General features: G+C 40.9%; 1 protein-coding gene across 1 annotated transcript in view; it reads left to right on the top strand.

Annotated features, from left to right (window-relative positions):
- Window positions 1-10,758: 10,758 nt before the first annotated feature.
- The window catches only part of usp43b (ubiquitin specific peptidase 43b), a 116,736-nt gene continuing 110,324 nt past the window's right edge, over window positions 10,759-17,170 (top strand). The window contains 1 exon segment of the mRNA XM_080446887.1: window positions 10,759-11,797. Coding sequence (XP_080303013.1) covers window positions 11,063-11,797 — 735 coding nt within the window. The 5' untranslated portion in view covers window positions 10,759-11,062.

Here is a 17,170-nt window from a genome sequence, read left to right as displayed (position 1 = left end):
AAAATATAATATTTTCGCCGACTTCCTCCCAGAATAGGGCTGCTATGGTTCTAACCAGTAAAGTGTGTGAGAGAATTATGCACAGCTGCGTCTAATGATCTGTACTTGGGTGTCAACTTTATCTTTGAATATGCCTTGTAATGTTGTAGGCCACTGTATATAGGCCTACACTTCTTTTAATGTTTAGTGTTCAAAGGCAAATTTGTATTTGGCAAGATTTTCGCTGTGACCCATGCTGGCCTGTCGCTGTCCATCTTTGGGTGGAGCTGACTGCTGACCAATCGATGCATGTGTCAACCGTTGATAAATATCACGTGTATATTTGAATGCCCAGTCCAGTGCAGGAAGGTTACAACAGTGAAAGTGTGTGTGGTTTCTAATTCTCTCATGTAGGCTACAAAGGATAAGAAAATGATGAATTGTCTAACATGGGTCTTCAACAGAGGGTCCGGGACCCCTTGGGGGTCCTCAGAGTTACTCCAAGGGGGCCGCCAAATCTTTGTGTGATTGGATATAATTTTTACATAGCCGTAGCCGGTCTCTCTCTCTCTCTCTCTCTCTCTCTCTCTCTCTCTTTTTCACTCACTCACTCACACTCTCTCTTTTGCTGACCAATAGGCTACATTTTGAATCATAATCTTTGATTGACTGTTCATAAAACAAACAGCCTCATTGTGACAGCAGCAGCAAGCACACCAATGATCTCCTCACTATATCTCCTCAAAAACTTTGGCGCCCCACTAGTCCGACTCCTATACATACTTTCACCAAAAAAAACATTCAAACTTTAACATGGTCAGCTTACTGTGGACACTTATGCTTGTTCATAAATCTTTTAAATATTTTGTAGTTTTTAAAATATTTAACTTTAAAGTTTAGAATGCATATCAATGGAAGAATGTGGTGCCTCACAACTCCTTCATACTTTCACCTATATAGAAACTTTATTCAAAATGTTAAAAATGTCAGCTTACTGTAGACACGCATGCTTATGTACTTTGAAAGAATTTGCAATTTTTGAAATATTTAACTTTAAGTCTATGGCATTGTCAAGCTTTGTTTCACCTTTTGCATTCATGTTACTTCAACATGCTTTCCGTAGCCCCAACCGTGTTGGTTACGAAACTTCACGCGCAGCTGCAAGTATCGACCTACGCTCTTGGAGGCGAAAAGATGAAAGAGGATGAACGCTGTGTGCCCCGCCCCTATATAGGTGGCGTGCGTGCACACAGGTCACGAGTGACTTTGTTGGTATTAATATTCGACCCATACGCGAGCGCGTGATGGATATCCAGGTGTTGAAAACACTGCCTCTGGCGGTCAGTAGGAATGAAGTAGAACTTACATACTCCATTTCAACTTGAAAAAACACACACACACACACACACACACACACACACACACACACACTTGAAAATAGGCAATCTATAGCCAATAGCCTATGGAGTTACATTTGTGTCTTTATTAACCAAACAAAAGAAAAACATTTGAGAGAGAAAAAATATAAACAGAGCAAAGAATAGTTTTGAAAGAAAATGAATTAAAACAGCAAGCAAAAAATAATAATTTGTAAGCAAAGGAAATTATATAAACAGAACAAAAAATATTTTAAATTAAAACAAATTAAAACGCAATCAAAAAAATATATTTGCAAGCAAAAAAATATAAGATTTGAAAGAAAATAAAAAATAATTGAGAACAAAACTTTTAAAATTCAAGAGTAAAAAAATAAGGAAAAACGGTTTAAACTACATAAAACAAAATACTTAGTAAAATGTTTGGGTAATAAAATGTGTTGTGCTAAATAAAATGTTTTTAATGTTTTTTTTCCTCATTTGCGAATGAAAGTTGTTTTTTCTGATTGCAAAATGCCTTCTCTCTCAAAACCTCTCTTTGGTCTCAATTTATTTTTTCTCTCTCTTGGATTTGTTTGTGTGAGGGGTTAAAGTTCAGAAGGCGGGTCCTACGCTGATAGATGTAAGACACCTCTCCATTGGTCACTTGGAGTCTGAGTGACAGCTCCCCCTTCCTTATGTAGCTTGTTGAATGCAGGGATGGAGGTGTGTTACGGCCAGCATGGTTTTTTGATTATTATTATTATTAGCAGTTTGCAAAAAAAACTAAAAAACATGAAAGTATAATTCAAGGTCAGCTAAGAGTATTTAAAACCTAAGAAAGATGACTTGTTTCCATTGGGGTCCTTTGTACTCAATTCATAGAGACATTTAATGACAGACACTACTAATGATATACACTACTATGCAAAACATCATAAAAACAAAAACAAAAAAAATATGTACAGTAAACAGTTTGAGTAAACAGATTGATGGAATACTTTATTAACAGTAGGATACAGAGGTACAATTGTACAATGATTGTTATAAGGATAACACAAAAAGGCTTGTTTCCATTGTGGTCCTCTGGGACTGAGGTCAGAGCTCCATTCCAGCTCTGGACGCTATACTATTCGTTACAATATTGAGCATTTTAGGCTATTAGCAATTCAGATGATTCCCTAATGTTAGGTTTCTGTTCTACTTACAGTTTGTGATCTGTATTTAAAATTGTTGTATTGTTGTTACTGTTATAGTAGGCCAGTGGTTCCCAAACTTGGGATCGGGACCCTCAGAGGGGGTCCCCAGATTAGCTTAATGGGCAACATTGTTTTCTCTCTCAACAGTAAACAAACCAACCTATACAGTATAAGTGTATACAGGGTAACACATTTCTAAAGTGACAATTTAATGACTTTTAAGACCTTTTTAAGGCATTGTGCGCTTGAAATTCGGCTATTTTCACAATATTTATCTGTGGAACTGAGTCAAACTAAATCTAATGCCTGGGTCAGGGTGGGTGGTCCCCACTTCAAGTATGATTATTTTGGGGGGTCCCCAGTTCAAATATGATTATTTTAGGGATTCATAGCCTCGGAACCCTTTGAAATTATAAAATAAAGCTACATTATTTTATGTTATATTCGTTATTCTAATTAAGGCAAGGCTGAAGTGACTGGCCTATTGGCCAGGCCCATTCCAGATAGACTGCTTTGGAAACGTTTCGTCTGATAGTGTGCTTCAGGCTGTGAATCCCTAAAATAATCATATTTGAACTGGGGACCCCCCAAAATAATCATACTTGAACTGGGGACCACCCACCCTGACAAGCACTTGAAATTGTAGGCATTAGATTTAGTTTGACTCGGTTCCACAGATAAATATTGTGAAAATAGCCGAACTACAAGCGCACAATGCCTTAAAAAGGTCTTAAAAGTCATTAAATTGTCACTTTAGAAATGTGTTACCCTGTATACACTTATACTGTATAGGTTGGTTTGTTTATTGTTGAGAGAGAAAACAATGTTGCCCATTAAGCTAATCTGGGGACCCCCTCTGAGGGTCCCGATCCCAAGTTTGGGAACCACTGGCCTACTATAACAGTAACAACAATACAACAATTTTAAATACAGATCACAAACTGTAAGTAGAACAGAAACCTAACATTAGGGAATCATCTGAATTGCTAATAGCCTAAAATGCTCAATATTGTAACGAATAGTGTAGCGTCCAGAGCTGGAATGGAGCTCTGACCTCAGTCCCAGAGGACCACAATGGAAACGAGCCTTTTTGTGTTATCCTTATAACAATCATTGTACAATTGTACCTCTGTATCCTACTGTTAATAAAGTATTCCATCAATCTGTTTACTCAAACTGTTTACTGTACATATTTTTTTTGTTTTTTATGATGTTTTGCATAGTAGTGTATATCTGTCTGTCATTAAATGTCTCTATGAATTGAGTACAAAGGACCCCAATGGAAACAAGTCATCTTTCTTGGGTTTTAAATACTCTTAGCTGTCCTTGCACTATACTTTCATGTTTTTTAGGGTTTTTTTGCAAACTGCTAATAATTCAATCAATCAAAAAACCATGCTGGCCGTAACACACCTCCATCCCTGCATTCAACAAGCTACATAAGGAAGGGGGAGTTGTCACTCAGATTCCAAGTGACCAATGGAGAGGTGTCTTACATCTATCAGCGTAGGACCCGCCTTCTGAACTTTAACCCCTCACACAAACAAATCCAAGAGAGAGAGAAAAAAATCGAGACCAAAGACATAGGTTTTGAGAGAGAAGGCATTTTGCAATCAGAAAAAACAACTTTCATTCGCAAATGAGGAAAAAAACATTAAAAACATTTTATTTCCCAAACATTTTACTAAGTATTTTGTTTTATGTAGTTTAAACAGTTTTTCCTTATTTCTTTACTCTTGAATTTTAAAAGTTTTGTTCTCAATAATTTTTTATTTTCTTTCAAATCTTATATTTTTTTGCTTGCAAATAGACCCAGCATCCCTATTCTGGTGGGAACATTAGCCAAATATAGCAGATCGCATTGTGAGCTTGTAGATCGGATATTTTTGGCGAAGAGATCTGGTGTAGACGGAAAAAGTACAGTTGTAACTCAAGTCCAGTTCTCTAGACTACAGGGGTTTAAGTGGTTAAAAACCCTTTGTCAGAGTCAGTGTTACCATGTACTGTAATTAGATGGTGGCATGGTAATGAAAGTAAGTCACCAGTAGGGGGAGACACAGAATCATAAACAAAATACCACTGCCACATGTGAAGCATACTGTAACAGCCTGTTTCTCATCCATCACAAAAAGCAACAATTAAGCACAAAAATACTGTATTCTTCTGTTTTGTGTTGGTTGTTGCCATGGACAATGCTACCTTTTTTCTTTTCTTGTTTTCCTTCGAAATGCTATGGTAATAATGACATCCAAGTGTGGCATGCAGAGAAAGCTCCAGAGAAATGTTTTGGATCACTTTGATCCAATAACACAATGTGCAAAGCTGTTTCTGAAGGCTGGAATCTGTTATGTGTTCCTTGTTTATAAAGGCATCAACCTCATACTCTTGCAAAGATAGTATCTTCTGTCTACAATCCTTCCTGCACTGCTCTCAGAACATTTAATTTGCTGACTACACTTACTACTACTAACCCAGTGTTACATCCCTTTGGAGTTAATACGCTAGTAATTACAACTTCCTCTTTGTGCATGTTGTGCCACACACTGTATTTATTATTGCTGCATTTGTTTGCAGCCTGGAATGGTGGAAGAAATACAGTAGGGGACTAGGGGTTCACTCCTGAGATGGGGCCAGCTAATGCTGAGTGCGCACAACACCCACGTTTACAGACACTAGAGACTGTGAGAGAGAACAGTACATTGGGGCAGTGAAGGCAATTTAAACCCACCTGGACAGACTAATATGACATATGTCATGTACACAACATTATTAGACACGTCAATGCAGGTTTACCATATGCATTTACAATTATTAGACAGACCATGTACGGATAGCTACATCAGTTCTAGAGTGTTTGGAAACAAAGTTTGTTTCTACCCGTTACCTGACCTGTGTCTATGTTTAGCTCCATACTCTAGGCTGATTACAATCTACTGATCTAGTTGCTGTGATAGAAAAAAAAATAGGACATTATCAGAAATAGAACAGTTGCCTGGACTCCACAGTCTCTGGAGGGAGTTGTGGAGTGCTGTGTCGGTTTCCTCATGTCTGTTCTCTGTCTAGGTTGCCTGTCTGGGAGATCCTGCACTCACAGTGTTCCTGGAATTCACAAAGGGCGCATAAGGCACCCTGACAAAATGTCAGACGCACTACAATCAAGAGCAGTGACAAGGATTGTGTTAACGCCAACTCTGACGAGGGACCTCTGCTGTAAGCCAGAATTCTCTCGCCCACTCAAGCCCTTCTGTTTCCTTTCCACCCAGGCTGCCTCTGCTACACAGAAATGGCTAAATCAATTTAAGGTTTGAAAAAGACTAAACAAAACAATTAAAATGTATAAACTTTGAATCAACCTTTATCCTTGGTACTTGGCATCTTATTTAGTTGGGCTGTAAAGTATACATGAAGCTGTATTGATTTCCTGTCAAGGCATTTTATTCCTTTTTAGCGAGGAGTCAGCTGGTACTGTCCAACACACTGTGTAGAAGTACTATCTGCTGTCCACCCTGACAAATACTTAGTCATCGCCATAGGGCAGAAAGAGATTTAAACCTCACCACTCACTCATCACTATGTTAGTTACAAATGAAAAGCTCAAGGTCATACATGATCGCATGCTTCTATCACAGTGTGTTAGATACATATGAATATTGATATACTGTGTACATTCCCTCGGCTTTGCACCTTGAAGGGACATTTTGATCTCTGACAGCAAGGGGTGTCAGTGTGTGTGTGTGTGTGTGTGTGTGTGTGTGTGTGTGTGTGTGTGTGTGTGTGTGTGTGTGTGTGTGTGTGTGTGTGTGTGTGTGTGTGTGTGTGTGTGTGTGTGTGTGTGTACACCATGCCTCTGACCATATTTTACAGCCAGATGTAATAGCAGGGGCAGTAAAGACAATGACATTGCATTGTAGTCTCATGTGAGGAAGCATTTGTTCCTGGAGCTGCAGACAGCACAGTCATGACTCCAGCGACCAGATGGTCTCTGTTGCTCACTAAATCTTGGAAGATGACAATGCCTTCATACAGAAGAGCCTCACTGGCAAATTACAGTCCCATTTATAGACATAACTTTACTTACATCACCAGCAGGCAAAGAACACACACAGTGCAGGGGCGGCAGCTATGATGCTATAATTCTCTGAACAGTATCACTCTCAAAACAATGCACCAACCTTCCTCATTCTGTCATGAAGTACTTAGCATCAAAAACGATGCAATATACACATAGGAAATGGGACTTTATGCCGGGTCTTTACTATGCATTGTCGATGTGCTTCCTTTTTCACACTGAGTGGAGGGAGACTGGAGAGCTCAATTGCACAGGATATGAAATCTACATGCATCCTCTCTGTCTGTGCTGTGTTGGTAATTGACTTTGCAACTTGTGAGAGAAAAATAGAAAGGCACCTGCATTTGTGAAGGGAAGTGTGGTATTGCTGCTCTAAAAATAACTTCAAATAATAGTTGCAATGGAGGCCAAAGCTAGAAGGAGACAGCTACAGTACCAACCCCAGAGTTGATTATTGCTTATTCACACTCTCTCAAACATGTACAGTATTTACACTACCGACTGCAACAGTACAGTAGCTGGAAGCTGACAGCAGCAACTCAGATTAGCATAGGACTCGTTAGGAAAAGCAGAAGTCCAATGTAAAATAATAAATAAATAGTTGTTTGCATAGTCATTAAAATGTGTTGCAAATCTGCAGAAAATGTTATCATGTATGTCCAAATCTGTCCCTTTTCAGGAAATGTAAAAAAGAACCTGAATCCAATATAGGTATATGATTTAGTTCATACTTTTCATCAGTTAAATGCAGTGTTGGGCTGTAAAGTAATACTTTATATTACTGTATTGTTATTACTACTTTCCTCAGTAACATTATTACATATGTTTCTAAAATAGAGAATGTAATCCAACACGTTGTGAGCTTGTAAATTGACAGTTTTTGCTACTTTTGCGCAACACTGTCATATACGCTGAAGCATAAGATACGGCTTAAATGGTTAAAGGATGACCTACTGTATAGCATTCATTTATCAAAGAAAAAACCTAAAAATATTAAATATGGAGATGCAAGGTTTCTGCCCGACAGCAACGATATATATACAATTTTCAAAATGAATTTGCATTGACAAGAAAGCCTATTGGCCATTGCCTGCAACCGCCTGCATAATCCTGGTCTAGGAAATAATGAGCTTTTGTGTTTGGGGTGCTGCTGGATGGATTTTTACACATTGTTGTTGTCGGCAGTTTAATGAGTGTTCTTTATAACTATGGTTATTTTACAATGTTGTAAAACATGTTTATCGCACATGAAGCCATGTAATGGTTCTCTCTTACTGTATGTGTTTGTTTGAGACAGGCTGTTTACTGGTAAATCTATGATGACTGTTACATTAGAACTACAAGTTTCTCTCTGTGTCCGTCGATGACAAGGCCATCACATTCATAGCAGAGAGAGGAGACCATTTGTAAGTGATAGTGCCTTCACTTTACCCAGTTCTATGCTGTTCTCTGTGCAATTCTCAGTGTTAATTTAACTCTGAGAGTGTACAAATCTCAGATATTTTTTTTTACAGCCTATAGGCCTCAGTCTATCATCTCTCATGTCACTCACCAAGGCATTTTTGAGTGGGAATGATCTGAATGAACAGCCAAATATATATCAATGGCAGATACACACACAATGAATGACGTTGTCTCTCCTCATAGGCAGCGATGACAGTGTGGTGAAAGTGTCAGGGTACAATGAGGACAATGTGGCACGTCGGGATTGCGCACAGCGGCAGCATCGCCATTTGGCAGAGTTGGTGCGCACGATGTACAATAGTTGTACCAGCCACTCTCCAGTCACCAGTTTACAGCTGGAATACACCCTACTGTCAGTATTGGGGTCGAACCAGGGACATTTGAGTCACTGGCCAGACTCCCTGCACTTCAGCGTAGAGCAGTGGTTCCAAACCTTTTTATCCTTGGAGCCCCCCTTCTTACATCTGACATAAGCTGAGACCCTCCAGCCTCCACACACGCACAACAAATAGAGAAAATAGGCGATTTAAACAAATACTTTGTACAGTTTTTTTCTAAATACTGCAATCACATGCCCAAAAGACTGATGCCAGTTTTAAAGTGAACAAAATCAAGTTTTGGATGACCTCCAAACAGACAAGGCCTCGCGCCCCCCCGTGTGATCTTTGGTGGGGCCCGGACCCCAGGTTGAGAAACACTGACGTAGATGTACAGCTGGAATACCCCCTACTGTCAGTTCTGGGGTCGAACCAGGGACGTTTCAGTCACTGATCAGCCTCCCTCTACTTAAGGTAGAGCATTTCCGCCTGCAGATCCTTGGCTTAGCCTCCTTTCCAAGGCAGCCACAGTAAGGAGGAGACAAGTTTAATCACTACCACGATAAATCTGTAGTTTTTTAGCGCTAAGCATCCAAAGTGAGCGAGGTCTGTGTGATTAAACACTTTTTTTTTTTGTCTTGAGCAAAGAAGATAAGCTGTGCCTCTCTCCAATACTTCATGGTCTAGGAATGATAGTAATAACCCAGGTCACTGTAGCTCATGATAAATGTCCTCCAGGGTTTAAGTAATGAATTTTATCTTGACCATGTGGGCTACAAAATGTGTTTTCCACACTCATGCATACTCTTCATGGGGGCTGCTTTTGTTATTTCAATAATAGGTAGAGTCTGTGTTCCATCAACTCATAGCCAGATAGCCTACCCAAAAGACTATGAGTTGATGGAACACAGCACCATGCACAGGGCAACCAACCTTTATTGCCAATTTAATGGAAAACCATCTTACGTGGAATATGAATTGGGTCCAAATCTACAGACTTATTAGGCTATTTGTGACCACTTTAACTACGATGACCGAATCTGAATACTGAACATTAACCACCAAGGCCTAATGTACTTTGTCGTACAACTACTATCGAAAATAGCCTATAGATCTGCTATCTTATAATAATCTACAGTGATTCTCAAACTTTTTTAATTTCATGGAGAGGGGGGGAGTGGGATGGGGAGAGAGGGAGGAGGGAGAGAGAGACTATTTTTCACCCATGCCATAACCCGGCCAGGGGTGGGGGGTGTGTTGATTAGAGGGGAGAGGGGGAGACAGGGAGAGGGGAAGAGAAGGAGGGAGAGAGAGCCTATTTCACCCACGCTGGGGAAGCTGATAACACTGTCAGTTTGTATTAGGCTGTTCATTTTTTATTTCAACATTTACCCATGTACTTCAAAATAGGCACCGTGTAGGTAGCTAATATCAGAGGCAGCAGCAGGGGGCTCTTCAACATTAAAACATTTGATTACAGTCAGAGAACTTATATTGTTATTTCCAAGTCCAACCAGTGTATAATCATTAAGGTACCCTATAGTCTCAGCCTGTGCTATTTAGCCTGGAAGTTATTATGGAAGTTATTATGCTATATAGTGTTGTGTCACGCCATGTTGAATAGCACACAAGATGATTTTGGTGAATATAGCCGAACTAAAGTTGCACCATGCATTCAAGAAACAAAAGTAGCCTGTTATATACTGTAGTAGAATGTAGAACACAAACAAATATAGCGTAATCAGTGGTGGAAAGTAACTAAGTACATTTACTCAAGTACTGTACTTATACTATTTTGAGATACTTTTACTTTGCTAGAGTATTTACAATTTGAGTTTTCAATACTACATCTCAGAGGCAAATATTGTACTTTTTACTCCACTACAATTATTAGAAAACTTTAGTAACTTTGTAGATTTGGATTATTATAATAAAACATACATTAACCACTTCAGCCCTATTTAAACGTTGGCTATTTGAAAATATCCGATCTACAAGCTCATTTGTGAGCTTGTAGATCTGCTATTTCCAAAATATTTTAATACATTTTAGACATAATGATAACTTTGAAACGGGACATTCTGCATAATGAGTACTTTTACTTTTGGTAGCCTACTTTAAGTATATTTTGATGCCAATACTTTTGTACTTTTAGTCTTTTACTTTTAACAGAGTAGGCCTACTTCTCCATTGCAGTATTGATACTTCAAAAAAAGTACTTTTTTCACCACTGACCGTAATCCAAATCTCCAATAGCTTTGGTATTCGTAGTGAAGCAGTGTTATCTGAAGGGGTGTATGTGCTGGAGAGTGGGAGGGATGGGAGGGGGCAGTCAGTCAATCGCAAGCCTTCCAGGAGCCAAGTTTAGAAAACGATGGGCAGCGCGCTTCAAGTGGAAGGCGCTGCGTGTCATCATCATCATCATCATCATCATCCTGGGTGGCATCATGACGAGATGTAGCTGCTGCTGGTGACATTGGCAGTGGACCGGGAGCGATGGTGGTGATAATGAAAGCCTTCAGCAAGTGTCGGAATGTATGAGCAACGTTTTACCGCCTCACTGGATGGAACAGCGTGTTGTTGTGCCTTATTGGCTTCGAGGATGGTGGCACCGGATCCGTGCGCTTCTCTCCCTGCTGCCCGGGCAGCAGACGGCATGGGGATGAACATGTGACACACATGGGCATCGATCGGGGGATTCGAAACATCGGACATATCAGAAACATTTCTCGAGAGGATATCATTAAAGTCATGGAGAAGCAGCTCAGGTTCAGAGATGAAACGCCGACGACGTCTAAGGAGGTGAAGGCGCGCAAGGAAAAGAAACAGAAACCCGGGAAGCTTTTCCGGAAGAAGTCGCTCAAGTCCGTCGGGAGTTTTATGAACAAGATCATTAAAAGTTTGGGCACTTTGGCCCACTTCGGGGACGCGGCGGACGCGCGCGACGCGGAGGACGACGACGGGGGCTTTCGGGACGGCGCGCCTTGCACGCTCAGCGCCAACTCAGGGATTATTCTCATCAAAGACGACGCACTGGTTCCGGGGGATCATCATCATCATCATCATAACCATCACACGGTCAATAAAAAGCCTTCGTCGTCTTCTCGCACCACCTCCTCCTCGGTGAGGGAAAAGTTGTCGTGGTGCTACGGGGACAAGATCCCGGGCGTGCTGGGTCTGAAGAACCACGGGAACACCTGTTTCATGAACGCCGTGGTCCAGTGCCTGAGCCACACCGACCTGCTGGCGGAGTATCTGGGTCTGGAGCGGTACAGGCTGGACTGGAGGCAGATGAGGAGGAACAGTGATCAGACACAGCCTGCTGCCAGGGGAGAGGTGACAGAGCAGCTGGCGTCACTGGTCAGGGCGCTGTGGACACTGGAGTACACCCCGCAGTTATCAGTGGAGTTCAAGGTATCCGCCAGTGCTGGAAGTACTCAACTTTTCTTTTTGCTTGAGTAAAAGTTTCAATGAAAAGATCAATACTCCCGTTACAAGCAAAAGTCCGGAATTCAAAATTTACTTGAGTGAAAGTGCAAAAGTATTGCCATCAAAATGTACTTAAAAGTATCAAAAGTAAAAGTACTCATTTTGCAGAATGTCTAATTTTACAAGTTTTCAAATGAATACAATAAAAGAAAATGGCAGATCTACAAGCTCACAATGGCAACAGGTTGTGAGCTTGTAGATCGGCTATTTTCAAATAGCCAAAGTTTATTAAGGGCTGAAGTGGGTAGGCCTAATGTATGTTTTGTAATAATAATCCAAATCTACAAAGTAACTAGTAACTCAAGTTTTCATATAATTGTAGTACCCTAGAGTAAAAAAGTACAATATTTGTCTCTGAGATGTAGTGGAGTAGAAGTGAAAGTATTGAAAATTGTAAATACTGAAGAAAGTAAAAATACCTCAATATTGTACTTAAGTACAGTACTTAAGTAAATGTACTTAGTTACTTTCGGTTTATCATTTATCCTACACTCTCCTGACTGGGTGTCATTAACCTCGGCATAAATATTAAATAATTAAGTTCAAAGTTGATGATAGATTTTAAAATACAGCCCATGTTGTATGAAAACAAATGAGTCGGATCCTGTAAACTGGCAGAAGAGATGGTGGAGGTGGAGATTAGTGATTGCGTTACCACCTGAAACAGGTGCATGCAATAATTGCATCAACGCTTGATTGCACCTGGCATTTATCTCTCTTGATGATAGCGACTGCACAAATAATAGTGAGATAAAAAACCTGCATTAATGTACACATTCAAAGACAAAGATGATGTATGATGTTTACTGTACATGTTTAATGACATAATTACAAATACAACTTATGTCCATAGGGGTTTAGAACGCCTACTATCTAGTCAATGAATCCAGGTTGCATTATGCACATGACCATCAAATCAAATGAATATAGTCTGCATTCAGTTTGGAAAAGGGTGTCACAGGTCTTGCATTATTTGCCATTACTGCCAGCAAACCAAAACCTTCCTACTGGTAATTACAAGCACAGTTCAAGCCCTGAGACTTCACTGAGTCTGTCAGATTATAATGATGTTGCTGTCTGGTGCAGACAGTGTCACCGAGTCTGAGGGCATAGGGTTACCAGGTGTCTGGCTGAAGTGCTGCTTGGGCACTTTCTTCCCTGCAAGCTCTTTGTTCTCAAGCACTGTCAATCCTTGGAAATAAACAATGGCTCCACTGTGCTTTTACAGAATGCCAGACAACCTTATTAACTAAACCAACTCTTGTGTAATACAGTTGTATACATCGATTGCCCTTCTGTGTGACCATTTATCAGGCCTTCTCATTTCAAAGTGCCAACTTTTTAGTGAGAAGCACATGGACTCGCTGTGAATGCCATGCTGTTGGCCTAACTGTACATTGCATTGGTCCTCTGTATAGAATACAGGGATTTGGACATGGATTTGTTTTAGTGGAACGCTCTTCCAAATCCGACCTCCGTGGATCAGGAGGCTGTGACACCATCCTATCAGGAGACCCTCAGGCTCTCCCACTCTGCTAAAGAGGAAAAATGAAGAAAAGAAAAGAGGGGAAAAGAAACAGCGCACTTTATCTGCCTGCAGCACTTTGTTCCGGTTTTCTCTGAGCAAGGCAAGATGAATATAATATAGAGCAAGAGGAAAAAAAAGAAACATCCACAATGGATTTAATCTTGGAAATGCTAATTAGGCTGAAAGGAGGGGGTGTGCGTTTTGCTATAGGCATACCCTGACCCCCTGCAGTAAGAATTAAAAGGCGCTACGATGGCTCTCCTCATCCTCACGTGTAATTTACTGGAAGTAAAAAGGTGGAATTTTTGCTGCACAGAGTGAACTAAGTGCGGTTGATTGTGTATGCAGATTGGGTTACAGTTATGTTGCAGTGGCAGCCATTGTTGCATCGCTTGTTAAACAGGTCTGGTCTCAGGTGAAAATCAATCGTATTCTTAACCTTCTTCCTTTTCCTTTTTCCTCCCTTGCTCTTTGACCCCGTGTTCATTGTGGAAAGTGCACCAGCTCCCCAGCCTGTACAACCAGGTCCCTATAGATCTCTTAGCCTGATATCAGAGGATTTGAGGACCACTAGTCAGAGGGAAGAGCGTAGAAACATCTAGTAAAGATTTTGAGATAAGGCTAAAAGAAAAACACCCGAAGCCTCCCGCTGTCATGTGATGGGGACATATCCTGTGTTGGAGCATAGAAAGGGGTTTGGCTACTTGGCTGCGGTTCTTAGTGACCATAGGAGGTCCTGAGTTCAGTGTCTCGGCCTTCTAAAATTGCCTGTTAAGTAATACCACAGCTGCCTGGAGAGACACATAATAATCAGATAGCACTGCAGCACTGTGTCTGAAAGACTTAAATTAACTCTCAGCTGCAGGAGCAGCAAGTCAACGCAAGCGATTTGCAAACAATAATCTCAAAATACAGATTATTTTTTTCCCCTCCAGAAATTGTTGTTTCTTTTGTTTGTTTAACTTGATTACCAATTAGCACTGGGCTCTCCTCTGCAAGTCATGAATTCACTAACAGGACTCCCTCCCTATCTATATTCACCCCATATTCCCTCTCTGAATGTGAGGACGGAGGAGCTCTTATAAAAAGTTAACAGAATTAAAGGGATCCTTTTGTTGACAATCAGACATTCAGCTGGAAATAGACTGCAGTGGTCTCTCTTTGAACGCATTACACTGCACTACAGTTTATTTATACAGTACAGTACACGCCACTCTGTATACTATATAGGCACAGAGTACAGAATGCGGATATAGTTTCCGTTGATCAAAAGAAAAAGTTCCCCCCAAAGTACGTGCATCAGCAGCAGGCTCTCTGTCCACACAGGTCAGCCCGGCTTCGGAGTCTCAAGCTGGGGGTAAAAAACAACAAAGCCGTTTCTGCAAGATGACTGGCACGCTGCCACATTCCAGTAGCACCTGGCTCACAGGACAAGGGGAGTTTAGGGAAATGGGGGGGTGGTTGGCTGCATACATTTTATATAAAAGGTTAAGTGCCACCCTGTGACTTTGCAATGTTCTACTTGTTCACTGTGGCTTAACATTGGCTGTCACCAACACTGCAGCTGAAGGTATTATGAGTGCAGATGCATGCTTTTGATCCGGACAGTTGGTTCTGATGCATTTTCCGAACCCACCCAACCCCCACCCTTGTCAGGCTGGTGTGTTTGCACAGGGGGGCCCATACAGGGACGCAGCCTTGAACTCCAAGAGTTACTCAACAGCCAATGCATTGGTTCCCTTAACATGAGAGGCCTTAGAAAGGAGTGGGCCAGGGCAGGGAAAGGGTAGAGGCCTGCACAGGACTGTACAGGAATGTAAGTCCTCTCTTCTGTATGTCTTGATGTTGATGGGTCTACTATCTGGGAAACACAGTCATTTTAATGATTGGCATGTTTTGGTCAGGAGTCAGGACCTCATTTTGGTAAAAGTGACACTATCGCTCAGGTATGTGTCAATATTTGCTGATTGCTAATGATTATCCATGTTGCTAGTTTCAGGAATTTTAAAATGTTCAACCTGGCATCCCTATTTTGGGCAGGTCATTATAGGCGGAAATGTTCAAAATTAAAGATGTCAGAAAATTTCAGAATTTTCAAAAATAGCTGATCTACAAGCTTACAACATGTGGCTTTGTGTGGTATTTTCACTTTTTGTTTGACGACAAAGTATATCAGGGCATAAGTGGTTCAAGATGTCAAGAAGATGTCATGATGCAGACGGATGGAAACAATGTTCATTGTTTGTCATTTTATTTTTCTGAAGGAATTATGTGCTTCACCTTGATACTAACATTGATTCATGCCTCATTACACTCAAACCAATGCCAGTCCTTGGCCATTAGAGTGTTTTGTTTTTGAATGCTACTGCAACAGATGAAGTACCGTATGCTTTTCTTTTATAGGCTTGTGCATCACCATCAATCCTATACATTTTTCAATGTATTTTTCTTTTGTGGACTAGAATATCAATGACACATGACAAATGTCGCTAAATGGGATGAATACATTTTGGCTGGTAGCCATTATCCTATTCAAAAATTATAATAAAATTGCGCAGCCTTTTTCACAACCTCAATTATAATACTGAGACAATTGCCACCTTGGAGGGACTCGGGGTAATTACTGTTATTACTTTGCTGTAATAACTATTTACACAACAGCATGTGGTTATGACACTGTACAGGTGTGTGCCCATGGTTCTCATGGTTAATCTGACATTGGCTCTGATCAAGAACCACAAATGTTTCAAATTGAACATTTAACACAGAGTTTATGATGTTGCATAATTTGAAGGTATTGAGGGCATTTTGTTGCAACAGTATATTGTGCATTAATAAAAGTAGACTTTGAATTAATCCTGTGGGGGGGGGGGGGGGGGGGGGTTCACTTTCAGCTTCACACAGCTGATGGCTGCTCAAATTGACATGATGAGTGCTCCGGGGTGAGCTGTCAGGGGTTAAGTGTCATGCTCAGGGACACTTCAACATGTATACTTGGCGGACCTGTGACCTTCTGATTACCAGGCGGCCTCTCTACTCGCTAGCTACTGTTGTCCCATAGATCTCCGAGATAAAAATGGTGACAGATTAGAATCCCTCTTGGTGCATCCGGCTTGGTCGGGCATTCCAACAAACACAATTTGCTGTGGGAGCTTTGGGCTTTGTGGGAGGGAAGCCAGATGGGCAGGCCGTTCTTTGTGACTGCACTAGCGAATTCCTACAGGTTGGTCAGGGCGCCTGTCAGCACGGAGGTTGAACTACAGTATGAGGAATATGGGTGTTCCTCCATACGCGCTACTGTACGTTCACCCGGTGAAGCTCCTCACTGGCAGGTGGAAAGAAGCGGTAGGCCATTCCATGTGTATCAGAGGAGGCATGTGGTTTCAATACCAGCCCTACAAAGGATCAACCAGTCAGAAAAACTCTCAGTAGGGGTAGGCAGTAACAAGATTGAACTGTGTGGACAAATCATGGAATTGGTATTACGACTAAATTGGGAGAAAAGGGGAAGTATTGCCTACAAAAAGAAATTTCCACAGAGAAGTGCGTTGTACATACCACAGGTCACATGATTGTATGACCATCATATAGTTAGTGAAAATAAACTCAATATACTGACTGACACATGGAGGTTCAGATATTACAGTACTTTTGACTTGAAAATGAATGTTCATTAAGCAGCCAACGTTGGTGGACAACACAGTTTTTGCGTTTGAGGTGCAGGCAACTTTTCAGCCTTGTTGTAGCTACTTTGACTTTAAAGACTCAGA

This window comes from Gymnoscopelus braueri, assembly GCF_963280865.1.
Source record: "Gymnoscopelus braueri genome assembly, chromosome: 13".
Taxonomy (NCBI): Eukaryota; Metazoa; Chordata; class Actinopteri; order Myctophiformes; family Myctophidae; genus Gymnoscopelus; species Gymnoscopelus braueri.
The sequence above is the reverse complement of the archived record's forward strand: the minus strand, read 5'-3'. Positions and strand labels throughout refer to the sequence as shown.